At 40.0% G+C, this 17691-nt stretch overlaps 2 protein-coding genes across 2 annotated transcripts; both read right to left on the bottom strand.

Moving 5' to 3' along the window:
* Window positions 1–98: 98 nt before the first annotated feature.
* LOC125881893 (beta-1,4-galactosyltransferase 2-like) lies at window positions 99–4513 on the bottom strand. The gene is made up of 2 exons (XM_049565322.1): window positions 3206–4513; window positions 99–2431 (listed from the first exon to the last, which is right to left on the bottom strand). The coding sequence occupies exons 1-2, from the start codon at window positions 3629–3631 to the stop codon at window positions 1763–1765; spliced, it is 1095 nt and encodes a 364-aa protein (XP_049421279.1). The 5' UTR covers window positions 3632–4513; the 3' UTR covers window positions 99–1762.
* LOC125881895 (beta-1,4-galactosyltransferase 2-like) lies at window positions 4505–12478 on the bottom strand. Its single transcript, XM_049565323.1, has 2 exons — window positions 11991–12478; window positions 4505–7460 (listed from the first exon to the last, which is right to left on the bottom strand). The coding sequence occupies exons 1-2, from the start codon at window positions 12402–12404 to the stop codon at window positions 6792–6794; spliced, it is 1083 nt and encodes a 360-aa protein (XP_049421280.1). The 5' UTR covers window positions 12405–12478; the 3' UTR covers window positions 4505–6791.
* Window positions 12479–17691: the final 5213 nt, after the last annotated feature.

Raw genomic sequence — 17691 nt, 5'->3', positions numbered from 1 at the left:
GTCTGTTGATTGGCCAATAGAGGACGGTCACTCTGCTCTTAATTTGCTGGGCCCACTGCCGGCGACTTTTAAGGTGGAACGTTAACCTGTTATGTTACTCAATGCATGAGTTGACGACACAAATCAGTCAGCACACCTTAAATTTTACTGTGACATCTCTGACCATCACTTTATTTTTTTTTTATAGCATACACTTTTAGTAATGAGTGGATCTTCAAGCATTTATATATATCAGTTTCGACCAGGACAGCATATATCCCAATCCTTATTTGGAGAAAAAAAAAGCGTTGAGTACCGTCGTTCCTGTGGGCTCCGGCAACACTAAACCCCTGAGCTTGCCTGAGAAGGACTAAATGCACAAACCCGCTATCTTTAAATATCCCATGGAGAGAGACTCTCACTGCAGCCTGTTCCATTTTGTTCTGAAAATGTCAGCGTGCAGCCTCGTTCTGTGGACGATAAACTAGGTGCAGACTTCCCTCTGTGTCACTGATAATGAGGAAATACAGTGAGTGCTGGACGGAGCAGTGAGTGACAACAACCCCGCCCACATTTAAGAGTACTGTTGGGGGTCTAGGTACCCTGTCTGAAGGGTTACTTTTGGTTCCAAGGGTACCTTACCAAAGTCTTTGGTGGAAACGGGGCTTTTGGGCCTCCAGATGTCTGGGTCCAGCTCTGACCACAACCATAGGAGACTGCTGCAGCTCAGCAGCTTAACTCTCTGTATCACTGAAAACCAACAGAAACTAAATTTACAAGTCAGATAAAAGTCTGAGAAAATAAAAAATAACATTTTCTTAGCATTTCTGAGAGTACTTTTTATGTTACAGTGACAGTGCTGCTCTAAAATCTGACACGAATCTCTTCTGTGGATGCTTCTCCACAATTTCATTGAGCAAACGTACAACTTAAAGTAGTTTGTCACTCATTCATAGTGCACTCATCCTAAATTTCATTCTGTTTTGATGTTCACAGGCAAGCTCGGTGCTGGATCATAGTGGCCATACATTTTAATTTCAGTTCTTCTCAATTTTCTAAAACATCGTTACAACTTACAAAGCAAAGGAACAGTTTTTACATCAGTTTTGCTGAACACTATTTCATTCCAAGATAACCATAAATAACTTCAAGTAGTAAACCCATCTTCAGAAAAGACTTCAACATCAACCAGTGGAGTGATACCTAAATTAATTTTCCCTGATTCATTTCATCACACATCCCAGTATGTTGCATATTTACAGTGGACGCTGACAGTTGTTATTGCATTGTACTGTAAATACATTCAGAATAACTGAGAGAAGGAAAACAAAATACAACCCCCCCTTCACAACCTCATTGGCCAACCAAACACTGTTGTTTGTCCTCAGTGCCATCCATTCCATATGTGGTATTTGCCCTTACAATACATAACAGTTAAGGTGGGATGTAAAATGTCTTTTGAGTCCATCTGTCCAAACCACATCTTCCCTTTGTCATTTTCAGATTGTTGTTGTGTCTGAATCTATCACCAAGAGTAGCTCAATGCATCACATGTGAAGGTATGACGGAATACTATTTAGACACAGAGTAATGGTTGACATAAAGTTCACATTTACTTTAGTTCACCTGGACAGACACACACAGGTCAACACCAAGACAAACTGGATTCCCAGAGATTTTAAGGACACAAAATCACACCAGTTCCACCTCCTTTTGTTTCAGTCTGACACTGTGACACCGGTGAATCAATAGTCAAAAGCAGATCCAGAGGTTCCATCCTCATTCAGCTCGGTGGAGCATTAATATCCACATTGATGTAAGTGAACAGTTTATCCTTCACGATCTCCTTGACTGTGTACTTTAATGAATTAATTCCATCTGTATTCATGCTCCAGTGGGTTTGCTTCAGTTTGACAAGATTCTGTGGGTTGAGTTCATTGTGCAAGTCTCTGTCATGTTTGACCATCCTGTACTTTCCTGTCACCATGTCAGGTCGGGAAATGGACATTCCACGGTGGATAATTCGCTTATACATATCGTCGTCCTCACCACCCCAGCCCCAGTAAGTGTTCGAGAAGCCGTTAATCTTAAAGAAGTGCTCCTTGGACAATGCAATAACCCCACCAAAGATGGTTTTATAGGGTAACTCGAAGTTAAATTTATCTACAGCCACAGACAAGTGTCGGGGCTTGTCAAAACATCTGTAGAGGTTGCGGTCATCCATAGGAATCAGATCTACGTCAGAGAAGACAAAGCACTCAAAATCATATTCCTTCAGCGCTTCGACAAAGCCTGCATTCATCAGTTTAGCCTTGTTGAACACTCCCTCTCCATCCTGGTTGATGACATACACTCTGTAGTCCGACTGCTGTCGAATCAAAATAGGATGGAGGTAATACAGCCAGTGCTTAAGGTGCTCATGCCGATTTCTGAATGGGATGATGATCGCCACCTGAACGAGTGAAATTAGAAAGTTTACTTTCACATAAATGTAGATCACCATTAAAGAGATAGTACAAATCTGTGAAGTGGGATTGTACAAGGTACTTATTGACAGCACATAGCAGTAGGCACAACCCCAGTTTGGTCAAGTAATGCCATGGGCAGCTAAGCAAAAACAACATTTAGCCACCTTAAAAAAGGGCCACCTGAGAACATGTTAAGACATAAGGAATATTTTCACCACCAGACAGCCCTTTTTGGGAAATAACGTGTTATTTTTGCTCTCTTCAACACCAAACAAAAACACAGTTTTACCTCAGAGAACAAGAAAGTTGCTGGCACACAAAAACAAACTAACTAACTTATTGGGGTAGCAGTAGAGCAGCAGTTCCTTGTTCTAAGAAGTAAAATTACTGCTTTTGTCAAAGAAGTCTGGTGGCTTCAGTTCCCCATTGGAAAAGGTTGCCTGGGTGGCAAGGTGAAGTTTTTTTATGTAATTTTTTTCCCTAGGTAGCTAAAATACGTTTTTGCTGCCCGGCCCCGTCCACAGCAGTACATTGCTTAGCTTCCTGCTTGCTTCTCAAAACTGGTGGTGTGCCGACCACCATGTGCTGTAGGTAATACACTGACTATGGATAAGTACTTTGTACAACTCCAAACGATCCCTTTAAGGGGACCTTGCACCTTTACCAGTTTTTACACCTCTTTTTAAAAACAGATTCCCGCAATCAAAGATCAATCATTCTGTTCATTTATTCATTTGTCTGTCCATTCATTCACCTACCTTCTGCTGGGCAATACAGTCTGGTGGTTTGTACCGTCCTCCTTCCTGAAGAGAAGTGACCTCCTTCCTGACCTCATCAAAAGTCCGTGCAAAATTGAACTCCACATGGATTACACCCACAAGATTTGGAGGTGTGTCGGGGCAGGGTCCCAGAGTCTTATTTGTAGTGGGTGGCATCTGTGTCTCTTCTTGGCCAGCATTTGGAGCTTTATTCTTCAGCTGAGCAAGTTTATTTATCCACTGGGAAAGTGTGTCGTTTCCATTTGCCATACGTTGTGGCTTTTGAAAAACACACAAAGTGCTGTCTTTGCTGTAGAGTGAAAGCACAACAAAACATGCCACACTGAGAAAAGTAAAAAGCACCAGGATGTTGAAGAGCTTCGTCACCATTTTTGTTGCCCCTGACATTGAACACTGTCCACTCATCTTCTCTCTTACACCTCTGCTACCTGCACCTCTCTCTGCAGTTGTGCTCCAAGTTAAAGAGCGAGCGGACAGGTTTTTATTTACTCGCCTGCACCTTCCTTGTTTACGTATTAGGTGGGCCTAATGCCTGTTGTGTGTGGGTCTGTCTCTTAAAATGTCTGCAAATGTTCCTCTCCAGGATACAAAGTGACATCAGCATGGTGGAGGAGGAGCAGGTGAAGAAAGAGGAACAGAAGGGGAAGGCCTTTGGGATTGGCAGTTGTGCACAGGTGAGGTAGGGGGAGAAGCCGGTGGTGTGGAGCTGGTGGAGTCACGGGAATAGTGTCACGACCCAAGGATATAAGAGATACAAGCTCTGTGAACATTTTCAAACGGCAGTTGAAAACTTATTTATTCAACACTGCTTCACTATTCCCTGGTTTTTATCCCCATCCTTCACATTTTTTATCTGCTTCCATGCATTCCGCTGTTTCACTTTTATCTTTTACATATTATATTGTTCTTGGTTTCATTGTGCAGGATTTGCGCTTGTTGTTGTTGTTGTTTTAATTGTATTTGTCTGTTTTTATTTTGTTGTAAAGCACTTTGAGCTACACCTCCCTGTATGAAAGGTGCTATATAAATAAAGTTTATTATTATTATCACTATTATTAACTGTTGTCATTGGAGCCCAGGGTTCTGCAGCAGGTAGTGCAAAATCGGCCCACACCTGAACTCAGTCCCATTTATAGAGGCTGTCATTAAGCCAGGCTCATCTCCCTTCCTGCTCCTCCTCAGAGAACTCCTCCTCCAGACCTTCAAATATGATTTTCATATTTTACTCCTGTTAGGAGTGTCAGACAGCGGCATAGAGTTCTCCTCTGGCATGACAGATAATGCAGTCTGTTTGTAAACAGGGCAGTCATAGGGCCTCTCTGTAATGTTGACCTCTGCTTCAAGAACTTTATCATTTGGACCCGGTTGGAGACAAATGACCATTCCTAGGACACAAAGGACCCTGGCAGCGGAGAGTCAATTACCATGACGATGGTGGAAATCGCAAAGTTCGGGGTGCTGTGAACCATGTCTGCCTTGGCTGAAGGGTAGGAAGGAAGTATTGATGTACTGGCTCCAGAACTGAGTGTGGCGCCATCTTTGGTCAGACAGGATTTCTTGTCACTGAATATAGCTTGCAGAAGGGATGCACCCAGCTGCCCCACGAGAACAAGACTGGGGGTGACTGGATCAGAGTCGATAGGTGGAGCAGTACTTGAGTATGAGCAGGATACAGGACTGAAGGGCAGAGCAGATTTGGAGGGTGACCAAGAGCCACTATGGAGGACAACCTGGAGGTCTGCGACATATGCAGGACTGCTCTGGAAGTCAGAGATGTGAACCCCTTGGAGGACCTCTCTGGAGGACGATAGGGAAAATGGCAACCGGACCCCTCTGGAAGATGGCCCAGAGGTTGGCGAAGTAATCAGGACCCCTTAAGAGGATGGGAACAGAGAAATGACCAATCTGGAGCATGGCCAGAGACAAGGGCCCTCTCAAACACAGCCATGAAGACAGTTTGGGGACTGAAGGTCAGGAAAGGCAGCCAGTGAAAAACTACCTGGCTGTAGGTCGGACACATGGAGGGTTGAGCATGGAGCCGGCAACACGACAATAGGGCAGGAGGATGGCGACAGTTCTGGGAGTTCTGGTTTGCCAATGTTTTTGTACCAGTAAAGAAGGCAACTAGATCTGCTAACTATAAAGAGGTGGTATGGTAAATAATGTTTGTTAGTGATGTTCCAATTTGCAATCGTGATTTCACGAGCAAATGCACAAATTAAAGTAATTCCTAACTCATTCACAGGGTTTACACCATAAATCTAATTTATTTTTGTTGGTCATGGGCTGAACCATAGAGGCTGTACATTCTACTACAGGTCCTCTCAGTTTTCTAAAACACTTTCTCTAAGGTGTCTCTTATATTTTCTCTGAAAAGAGAAAGAGAGACTGTCAACTCCAGATGCACCAGACCTTATTGCTCTTACTCAGGTGTACTGAATGATGATTACTTATCATAAGTCACCTATTAGCATCAGTATCTCCCCCTAAACATTTTATGAGGGCAGTTGTTGTGCTGTGTGCAGAGACTCTGGCACCTGCCAAAGAATTGGAGAGGTGCCACCAAAAAAAGGAAGAAGAAGATGAAGTTCTGCAGTCGTGATATCTACATTCTGTTAAACAAAGTGAACATGTGAGTTTCCAAAACGTCAGTACAGGTGGTACAAGAAAATAAAACCCAGCAATGGTACGTTTGCCATATCAGCAGCAGACGTGGAGGAAGTATTCAGAACCAAGACTGCACTGTAAATGTAAGTACAGTCAGGAGATGCATTTAAGCATTGAAAGTAAAAGTACTCAGTGCAGAAATCAAATCAATAACTCAAAAGAATTAAACTGATTTTTGCAGCCCACTGTTACAGCTCACAAAGCAAAGGTACAATCATCACATCAGTTCTGCAGAACACTGTCTAACTTCAAAATTACCATAAATAACTTAAAGCAGTAAACCCTTCCTCAAAAAGGAAAAGTAAACACCAATACAGTCAATACAATGTCTTGATGACAATAGAGGCATGTATAAATGAGAGACAAAATATAAAACCCCCTTTTCACCTCACTGGCCAGCCAAACGCTGTCGTCTGGTGTCATCCACTCCACATGTGATCAATGTCCTTCCAATACATGCAAATCAGCTGGATTTAACAATCCTGAGGATGTCTCTTATATCCTCCTGTCCAAACCACATCTTTCCATCTTCATGAGCTGTTGTTACGTCTGAATCCATCAGTGTAGCTTGATGCATCACGTGTTCATTTAAAGGTAATTGTGCTTATTGAATCATGTGTGAAGCAATGAGAGATCACTGTATAGAGTATTTCATGCTCGATTTTGGAAGTAACAATTGTCATTCAAGGACTGAAAGAAACTCTGTACTTCATATTCATATAGTTTACATTTACTTTAGTTGACATTTACACACACAAAGGTTTGCATTAGTCTTAACAAAGTAGATTTTCAGAGATTTTAAAAACATAAAATCACACCAGTTCCACCGTCTTTTGTTTCAGTCTGACACTGTGACACCAGTGAATCAATCCAGCAGATCCACAGGTTCTGTCCTCATTCAGCTTGGTGGAACCCCAACATCCACAGTAATATACGTGTACAGTTTATCCTTCACAATCTCCTTGACTGTGTACTTTAAGGAATTAATCCCATCTTCATTCATGGTCACATGAGTTCTGCTTAGTTTGTCAGGATTCCTTGGATTAGGTTTGTTGTGCAGGTCTCTCTCATGTTTGATCATCCTGTACTTTCCTGTCACCAAGTCAGGTCGAGAAATGGACATTCTATGGTGGTAAATTCGCTTATACATATCGTCGTCCTCACCACCCCAGCCCCAGTAAGAGTTCGAGAAGCCGTTAACCTTCAAGAACTGCTCCTTGGACAATGTAATAACCCCACCAAAGATGGTTGAATAGGGTAACTCAAAGTTGAATTTATCTACAGCCACAGCCAAGTGTCGGGGGCTGTCAAAACATCTGTAGAGGTTACGGTCATCCATAGGAACCAGATCTACGTCAGAGAAGACAAAGCACTCAAAATCATATTCCTTCAGTGCTTCGACAAAGCCTGCGTTCATCAGTTTAGCCTTGTTGAATATTTCCTCTCCATCCTGGTTGATGACATACACTCTGTAGTCCAACTGCTGTCGAATCAAAATAGGATGGAGGTAATACAGCCAGTGCTTAAGGTGCTCATGCCGATTTCTGAATGGGATGATGATCACCACCTGAACGAGTGAAATTAGAAAGTTTACTTTCACATAAAACGTAGAATGTCATTCAAAGGACAGATTTTTTGATGTGGGTTTGTATGAGGTGCTTATCCATAGACAGTGTATTATCTACAGTGGATGTCGGTTGGCACACCCCCACTTTAGAGAAGCAGACAGGAGTACTGTCATGGAGGCAAGGCAATGTACTGCTGTGAATGGGACTGACAGCAAAACAGTTTTTATCCACCTTTAAGAAAAGCCCACACCAAAAAATCTATATCAGTTTAATTGTACAGTATCATTAGAATATTTTCACCACTTTACCTTTCTGTCAGACAGCCCTTTCCAACAGGGAACTCAAGCCATTATCTCCATCTATGCTCTCTTTACAGCCACCACACTCATATGACAACAACAGTAATTTTACCTGGCAGAACATGGGAGTTATTATGTGACTTTGGTGGCAAGGTAAAGTGGTGACAATATTCTAAATATAGTAGCCGCAGACTACCGTTACATACTTTCAAATGTTCGAATCGCTCCGCTTAATCCTGATAATAACTCCCATTACATGTAAATGTCTTTCCTAAGGCATCTACCAAAATGGCAGTTATGTCAGGCTGTTTAAACATTTAGGGCTGACTAATTGCTATTTAGTTTCTGCTGGTGGAAATGACAGGTCAAATTATCATTTGACTAGTTTAAAGGTTAATTTAAGATATTTAAGATATGTTACAAATGTATTTTTACACTTGAAAGTTACATTTTTCTATATTTTAATTATAGAAATTTAGTAATTCCTTTTTTAGTAGTAAGAATAATGATTACAGATATCTACAATTGAATTACCACATGTTGAAAAAGTATTGGGACAAGTGGAAATGTAATTTTGAACCCTTTTCAGATATGAAAAATTGCATTTACAATATGTCTGACATAGCAACAAACGTCGATACGTGACAAGGTCGGCGTGAGAATCTGTTGCAACAAACATTTTTGGATATGCAGGCATCATATCATTGAAGTAGCCCACTACAAAGACATTGGTCAGCTTTTAAATGAGCATATTGAGTTTGGATGTGTAGCCTAAATTAGAATTATCATTGCAGATATCAAGCCCAAACAAGCATATTCATGTTGGATATGTGCATATATAATTAAAGTATAATCCATAATGACATTTTGACATTCCCTTTTTGATATCTAAAGTTCAATTAGCACTGTCGCCTCACAGCAAGAGGGTTTCTGGTTCAATCCCAGGAGGGAGTTTGCATGTTCTCCATGTGTCAGCGTGGGTTTTCTCTGAGTACTCCGGCTTCCTCCCACAGTCCAAAGACATGCAGGTTAATTGGTAACTCTAAATTGTCCGTAGGTGTGAATGTGAGCGTGAATGGTTGTCTGTCTTTATGTGTCAGCCCTGTGATAGTCTGGTGACCTGTCCAGGGTGCAACCCGCCTCTCGCCCAGTGTCAGCTGGGATAGGCTCCAGCCCCCCGGCGACCCTCAAGAGGACAAGCTGTGACAGGATGGATGGTTACAATTGTATTTCAGATATTTGAAATGTGATTCTAGATATCTTAAATGCAATTTTAGATGTCCAAAATTACATTCTTAGTAGTTTCATCCCAAGCTGACGCAACAAAAATTTAACTTTGACCAGTCAGACTTGAATTTTAGGTATGTAGAATTATATTTATGATACCTGTAATGTTAAATAAATGAGCATTGACACTTGTAAAGGTTTAGTGTTGATACTAATAATTAATTTTTAGCAAGTGAGAAATTTGCAACCTGTCGAAATTACATTATGGATATGTCGACTATCATATGAATATGTCATTACTGCCTCTAGTGCTTTTAAAAATTGTATGTCCTTTTATACTGCACCAACTTTGCGTCAAGTTTTAGCACTGAAACACACTTTTGATGATCATTAGATTCTTGTGACTAAAAAATCATGTTAAAATCATTTCTTGTTGATGTGTTCAAATAAGTCTTTTAAAGTGTATGTCCTGTTTTCTTTTTATTTTTTGTGTCAGATTTATTTTTTGTTTGTTTGTTTTATTTTAGCTAGCCATCTTGGCCAAGGGACTACAGATGAAAAATAGCCTTTTGGTTTATACTGGCATTTTTATTCCAATGTGTATTTATTAATCTGCACTGTCTCTTCTTAAATAAACTAAAAAAAAAAAAAAAACCTCATCAAAATTAGAATATCTGTGACTGAGTTTAAATAGAGGTCAACGGTAAAAGTTGTGTCATGTTTTGATTAAGTCACAGATACGTACACTAATAAATCATCTCAGTACAGCCAGCCTGACTTCAGCAACATCCCATCATTAAGCCGAATAGCTTACAGTAACAACGAACAAGTTTGTCGGGTGTAGCATCATAAATAGAAAAGAGTGAACTCCTACTGGCAGTGAGGCGGATACTCCTGTAGGGCAGGACCCTGGAGAAAGGGCTTTTGTAGTGTGTGTGTGTGTGTGTGTGTGTGTGTGTGTGTGTGTGTGTATGTGCATGTCCTGCATGTAATATACATACTATTAACTCTGTGTATATTTGAGGAGGGTTTTTATTTGTATGGCAAATAGGAGAGACACCATAGCAGCAGAGGTGGACGAAGTATCCTATGTGGTGACGTAAAAGTGGCAAGAGCACCCTGCATTTAAAGTGAAAGCATGAAAGTATGACCATCACACTACACTTAAAGTAAGTAATGTAAAAGTATCCATGCAGAATTGCCCGTTTCAAAATAATATAGATTATATTACTGGATTAAAATGATGCATTAATATGTTCATCACGTCGGGCTAATTTTATTTACTTTATATACTGCTAGGTAGCTTGTAATTTCCCCTGGGGATCAGTACAGTTGTATTTTAAGCTATATTACACCTTGATTTATTTGTTGAATATTCTTTTTTTTTTATCTCAATCTGTTGAGTAACTATAAATGATTAAATGAACGTATTGGAGTAAAAACTTCAATATTTCCCTCTGAGATGCAGCGAAGTAGATGCATGGAGTAGCAGGAAATGGAAACAGGTGAAGTTCAAGTGTGTAATTAGCACATAAGTACAGTACTTGAGTTAATGTACTTGGTGACATTCCACCACTGCATAGCAGCTGTGGGTGGATCTGAGAAATAAGAGGAGAGGAGAGGAGAGGAGAGCGCACTTAGCCCAATTGTTGGAAGTAAACATGGCCTACTTTGTAGTTTTATATTTTATTTATTCAGAGATCAGTGTAAAGATCTGTTGGTTTGAGTGGTTATTTATTTTGTAGACAACTGCAGCACGTACAGTGTGGTTTTGTTTTATTTGTTTTGATACATGTAGATAAACTAGTTTAACTACATTTAACAGTAACTTGCTGACAGTTCATCTCACGTTTGCATAGTGATTCAAGTAGTAAACACGCTCCTTTAAAAAAAAAATTCTGTAGGTAATGACTGAAACTACAATCAATGGCCATGAAAGGAAATTTATTATTTTGTGTTATTTTATTTTATTTTAATTTAAAATTGTATTTTTTTTATTTTATTTCTATTTTTATTTTATTTTATTTTATTTCTTTATTTTTACAATTGTTTCTCTGCTGTAACTGAACCCCTTTTGCCCTCTCAGTGCTGCTCCAGGAAGCTGTCAGCTCACCTGTGAAAAATATTTGGTTATAGTTTTAAATGTTTTGGATCTGAAATTATAAAAGCTAAACTTAAATATATCAGGTGTCACTTCGCTGAGTATTGAATGTCACTATTTGTTTACACATGTTCAGAGGAGTTGCTTTTTAAGATGTTCCCTGGCTGAGGGATCCTGCTTGGTGCAATACCCCCACCTAGCATTTACTTTCTAGAAGGCAGGGCTGCTGATGGACGTAAAAATGCTGCGTTTAAAATCTTACTGAGGCTAAGAAAAAAACTAAAGTACAGCATCAAAATAGCATTAAATAAAAACTGAATTGTTGATACATATCTGCAAAACCAAAGCTGACATTCCCTCTTCACTTTCCAGTGAATAGCTGGGTATTTTAGTTTCTGGCTTATGTATGGAGAGGTGGAGACTTCTTGCAATAAACTCACTGAGTGGCTTTTTCTCTGACATGTTTTTTTTTTTTTTTTTTTTACAGTGATTCTGACTGTTGAACGGGAAAAAATCTGAGTATTACCTTTCAAAAAAGACCATGTATGTACATATACTCCAAGAGAATCCTTAAATTTACTTTAGCCATACGTGTACCTAGGAATGATAGGAGCCTATCCCAGCTGACACTGGGCAAGAGGCAGGGTACACCCTGGACATGTCACCAGACTATCACAGGGCTGACACATAGAGACAGACAACCATTCACACTCACATTCATACCTTGGGGCAATTTAAGGTCACTAATTAACCCAATCTGTATGTCTTTGGATTGTGGGAGGAAGCCGCAGAATGTACCCTCTACACAGAAGGTCCCCACCTGCCTCACACAAGTTTTTCCCAAACGGTTCCAATTATTGTCATGTTCATTTATTCATTTGTTTCTCCATTTATTCACCTACCTTCTGTTGGGCAATACAGTCTGTTGGTTTGTGCCGTCCTCCTAACTGAAGAGGAGATCCGACCTCCTTTCTCACCTCATCCAAAGTTCGTGTAGAATCAAACTCCACATGGATTGGACCCACAAGATTTGGAGGGGTGTCGGGGCAGGGTCCCAAAGTCGTAGTGGTCGTAGTATTCGTAGTATTTGTAGTAGGTGGCATCTGTGTCCCTTCTTGGACTTCATTTGGACCTTCTGTCTTCAGCTGGATGAGATCATTTATCCACTGGAAAAGTGTGTCATTTTCATTTTTCATCAGTTGTGGCTCTGTAGAATAAATTACAGTGCTGCCTTTGCTGTGGAAAAGAAGCAAAACAACGTACGCCACTCTGAGGAAAACAAAAAGCGCCAGGATTTTAAAAAGATTTTTCACCATGTTTGCTGCCTCTGACACTAAGCACTGTCCACTCAATGGCTTGCGTGTAGCTCTGCTACCTGCATTTGAATCAAATGTGCTCCAGACAAAAGAGCAGCCAGAAAGGGTTTATTTGACTGGTTGCAGCTTCCTTGTACAGGTTGAGCGTCACACCCACTGATAATTAATTATTATGTGGTTTGTTTGTTTGTTACTTATTGAATTTCCCCTTGGGGATGAATAAAGTTATTCTTATGTTTCCCAGAATCTAATGACTGATTCAGTTGAAAGTGCATTGGTGTGTGTCTGTGTATGTATGTATTATAATAGTTCCTTTAATGTGTGTATTATCTATTAAGTACTTTTAGACCGATGTTAATTTACATGAAACAAAACAAAAAAACCACAGTAATGCACTCAGAGAGAATCACTTAAATATTGGCTAAAAGGTCTTTGAAAAATACAGCATAATTACTACAGTATAGATAAGACCGTATTTTCTATTCATGTGCCACGCATCAAATGCAGAAGGGTGATGTTCAGTGTTTTCATTATAATCATCACACCCATCTTTACTTTTTTTGCAGCAGGCACGACGCCTTTACAGATGATTCCAGTGCTGCACTATATCACTGTAAAATAACAGCGGGTAGTTTTAACATGTTTCAAAGCTCACATGGGTAAACGAAAGTCGCAGCCACTATACAGACTGATAGAAAACCACAATGTATTAATTACATTTTTACATGCATTTTTACAGGTTTCCCACATTTAGCTCCTGAGAGCGTACTGATAATGTGTCTACAACAACATAACAGCTGCAATACATCCACAGTGGAATACCAAAATACAGACACTTGCATGTTGTCCATTTGTAAGTAAGTAAGTATAATTTAATGCTTTCATATATGTTTGAAATGGTTCCCATGTCCTGTAAAATTTACCACCCAGCATACACCTTATTTTCTCCAGTTTTAGTAAACTCAGAAGATCTTGAGAAGGTAATCCATGCTTTCATTTCCTCACTGTGAAACGACTGCAACTCACTGTATTCAGGGTTGAGCCAAAAAGCCATCTCACGACTTTTGCTTGTGCAAAATGCAGCTAGAAAACTCAAAACTAAAGGTGACCAGGCTTTTGCAGTCAAGGCCCCTCAGCTCTGGAACTCCCTGCCAGAGGATCTGAGACGTCTTTCAAATCACTTCTTAAAATGTATCTGTTTTAGCACACTGCTTATTTTATATATGTCTCATTTGATTATTTCTATTGTTTTTATCTTGGGTTGTCATCAGTTATTGTACTCTTTGATTCTGTATTACTCAAATTGTTTGATTTGTTGTACCCCAGCACAATTTATGGGTCAATTAGTTACCAGTCAGTGACAGCATTTTATCTTTAATCTATTTTTTTGTTCTTTGTATTTTCTTTAAATTGCCTCATTTTATTTGCTTGAATTCTTGCTTGTTTTTATCCAGGATCAACCGTGTAAAACACTTTGTAACTTTGCTTTGAAAAGCGCTTCATAAATAAAGTTTATTATTATAAGATCACCAGCCCACTGGACATGTGTGGGAGGCACCTTATGCTTCCACTTCATAAGTATGAGTTGTCTAGCAATTAAAGAGGCAAAGGTAACAGCATTGGAATAGTGTCTAGGAAGAATAGTGTCTAGGAAGAGGTATGTTCTCTGGAACTACTCTGAAAATTGCAGTTACTGGGGAAGGGGTAAATTTGACTCTGAAAACCTCAGAAAATGTATTAAATATCCAATAGTCCAATAATTATTAAGATTTGGACAAGTCCAGGATGTATGAATGAGGCATCCTGTTACTGTTCTTATCTTCTTTATCCCAGGATAAATCTTGGTGGACTTTTCTTTGGATAGATGAAGGCGGTGCAACACCTTGAATTGTAGGAGGCATCCAGACACTCTATAAACCAACAAAATAATATGCCAGGACCAAGAATCCCTAATGTGTTTGAGTTTGGATTTGGTTTGGGTGTCTACATTTTATAAGCACTCAGCTGACTAATAGACAAAGGCTGCTCTGTTTTAGTGTCAGGAAATAAACAGAGCATGCAGTATGGAAATACATAGCGTTCATGTGACGTCACTATGCAAACTTCCCACTGAAAACAAAGCAGCCAGTGTAAAAGTCATGTGACCATGTCACCCATAACTGATAAACAGAGATAACATTCATCTGAAAGCAGAACTATTTCAACTGAAAATCAAACATTATCAGATACAGTGCTGCTGCTGGAACTGGCTGGATGTGTGTGTCCAGAACAGGACATATGAGTGAGAGGAAATGGTTGTCTTATTCCTTAAATAACTGACTGGTTAAAAAAGTATGCAACAACTTGGAGCAAATAAGTCTGACATATTATTGCACTATGTGACCTATAATATTCATGTCAGTAGTGCTTTTAAACAATAACAAAGGCACAACGTGGCCATGTCTGTGCGTATACTTAAATTTACTTTGGGTATGCCTTAAATAGGCATGTTAGGTAAAGTTCATGGGGATGATAGGAGCCTATCTCAGCTGATATTAGGCGAGAGGCGGGGTACACCCTAGAAAGGTTTCCAGACTATCATAGGGTTGACACATAGAGACAGACAACCAGTCACACTCACATTCACACCTTGGGGCAATTTAAAGTCACTAATTTACCCGATCTGCATGTCTCCGGACTGGAAGCCGGAGGACCCGGAGAAAGGGGGCCTCACAATCCCCCATTGTATGCTTCATTCCAGTAGAACCCTCTAAAGCCCTTTTTACATAGAGATCAGGCCGCTATGAATTGCTATTTTCACACAGAACCAAACAACGGCAGCATAATCCTGCTCCAGTGTGTGATACTGAATAGCAGTTGCCTCTAGTGTGACATACACTGATCAGCCAAAACATTAAAACCACTGACAGGTGAAGTGAATAACTTTGATTATTTTGTTCCAATTGTTCTGCTGGGAAACCTTTGGTTCTGGCATTCATGTGGATACCACCTGACATGTTCCACCCACTCAAACACCAGGTCCCAATCTGCTCAAGGATTTTTGTGATGTGCCAGTACCCCAGATGTACCCCTAATCCAAGGTGGGGCTTCCTTGGATCGGACTTGGCTCTGACCTGTCGAGGCATGGGCAGATGCATTTAGTCCAGTGGGTTGTGAGGTGGGTTAATGGCACGTGCCACAGATGCTCATTCAGATTGGGATCTGGGGAGTTTGGAGGCCAGGTTGACACTTTGAGGTCTTTGTCACATTCCTTGGGCCATTCCTGAGCCATGTTTGCAGTGTGGAGTACTGTTGCCGTGAGGGGGGGTACTTGGTCTGCAATGGTGTTTGAGTGGGTGAAACATGTCAGGTGGTATCCACATGAATGCCAGGACCAAAGGTTTCCCAGCAGAACAATGCATTGGAACAAAATAATCAAAGTTATTCACTTCACCTGTCACTGGTTTTAATGTTTTGGCTGATCGGTGTATAATATAGCATATATATATAGGCAACGTTTTTTTTATAAGCAACAACAAAGGCATAACATGACACTAATAGTCATTCACTTTCTCTGTTGTGCGGCAGCTGATCTTGACCTTTGCTCTGCGGGTAAAGAGCTCCCGGACCTCATTGTTTTCCCAGTTTGCAGACATTTTCACCCTCAGTACTACCTCTTTGAGTTAGCCGCTAACTGCTAACAGCTGCTTTTTTTAATCTCACATGCACACAAAACATCACACCCATCCTGTCCATGGTCTTGTCCCGCCACCTGTCCTGTTTGTACAGACACCGTTTCACCTCCCTTGGCGGCTTAAAGGTAATAGAATGTTGAGGCAGCATGCAGCGCCATATTCGTGCCTTGAGCAGGCAGTGATAAAGGGGCTTTAGCTTTTGATTCGCAGAGTGGATCTTTAGAAAGCTATGCAGCAGAAAACAAATCAGTATCTTAACAACAGCTTTGGCATAAAATCAAACAGCAGATTTTTGGACCACGTACTTTAAGTGATACATAAATGTGTTTTTCATCTAGTTATAGTCTATCTTTGTCATTTTGGCATGTTGCTTGAAAGGGTTAAACATCCACAGCCGTTTGCTGAGTTCATTGTTCTGTTACAAGTACAGTTCCACATAACCCACAGATGTAATGAATACAATTAAGCTGCAGTTCATTACAACTTAAGATTCACTCAGGAATGCCAAGGACTGCATGATTCATCCTGCAATTATCATACACTACACTTATGAAGTCAATACAACCAAATGTGCAGCAGGTTAATTTTATACCTGACAAAAAGCGACACCTTGTGGCAGTTGTGTCATTTTAGCAATACACAACAGTTGGGTTTACAGGGTAAGACCAATTAAATTAAGAACTCCAGTATGTTATTTCCATCACCCAAGGAAGTTCAATAGATATTTGTGAACATGAGCTACTCTCTGTCAAAGCCACAAACCAGAGAAGTAAGTCTCAAATTTGTGATGTCATAGGGTATAAAGTCTGGAGCTGCTTCATAGAGAATGAATGGGAGACTAATTTTGTGAAGCCATAGAAGATTTTTTTAATTATACCCAAATGAGCTTGATTGCACTGTGGTGCTCTCAGTTCATCAGTGTCATCTATAACATCTTTTACAATTCTTGGTGGCTCAGCCCCGGACTTTGCACATGATGAGTAACATTACAGTCTTGATTTTTAAGTTTTAACCACTGGTTTTTACCTTCTTTCATTCCTCCTGTACATTTTTATCCTATTTTATTTATTTATTTATTTATTTACTCTCAAATCGAACAAATCAGATTCTTCCATGAGAATTTCCCCCCAGGTTTTCAAATTAGCAGTTGAGATTTTTTACATATTATCCCAACCTTCGTCTGAAATTTCTACAATGAGTTCTTTCTCCCATTTCACCCTGATATATTTGGTTGAATGTTTGTCATTTGTGTTCAGTCCTTGATATAATGCCGAAATTATTCTTATGTTTTCCTGATATGCTTTAATTATGATTTGGAAGAATCTGATTCAATTTCCATTTTGTAATAGTCCCTTAATTGAAGGTATCTACTGTACAAAAATTATGCGTTCCCAATTCGTATTTTCCTCAGCTAGTATTCCCATGCTCTACAGATTACACCCAGCAGCTATTGTATTTATATAAGCTGTGGCTTTAAGCAGTGTTGCTGACACTGTTGTGGGAGGACGGGGTTAAAAAATAAGCAAATGACCCCACATTCCCAAACGTTTTCCCAGGACTTTGATGGAGATGTTCCTTTGTCCCCTATTTGCCTGTGCAAACCATTTAGTACT

This window comes from Epinephelus fuscoguttatus, linkage group LG21 (genome assembly GCF_011397635.1).
Source record: "Epinephelus fuscoguttatus linkage group LG21, E.fuscoguttatus.final_Chr_v1".
Lineage (NCBI taxonomy): Eukaryota > Metazoa > Chordata > Actinopteri > Perciformes > Serranidae > Epinephelus > Epinephelus fuscoguttatus.
This window is presented reverse-complemented; position numbering and strand designations above follow the sequence as displayed.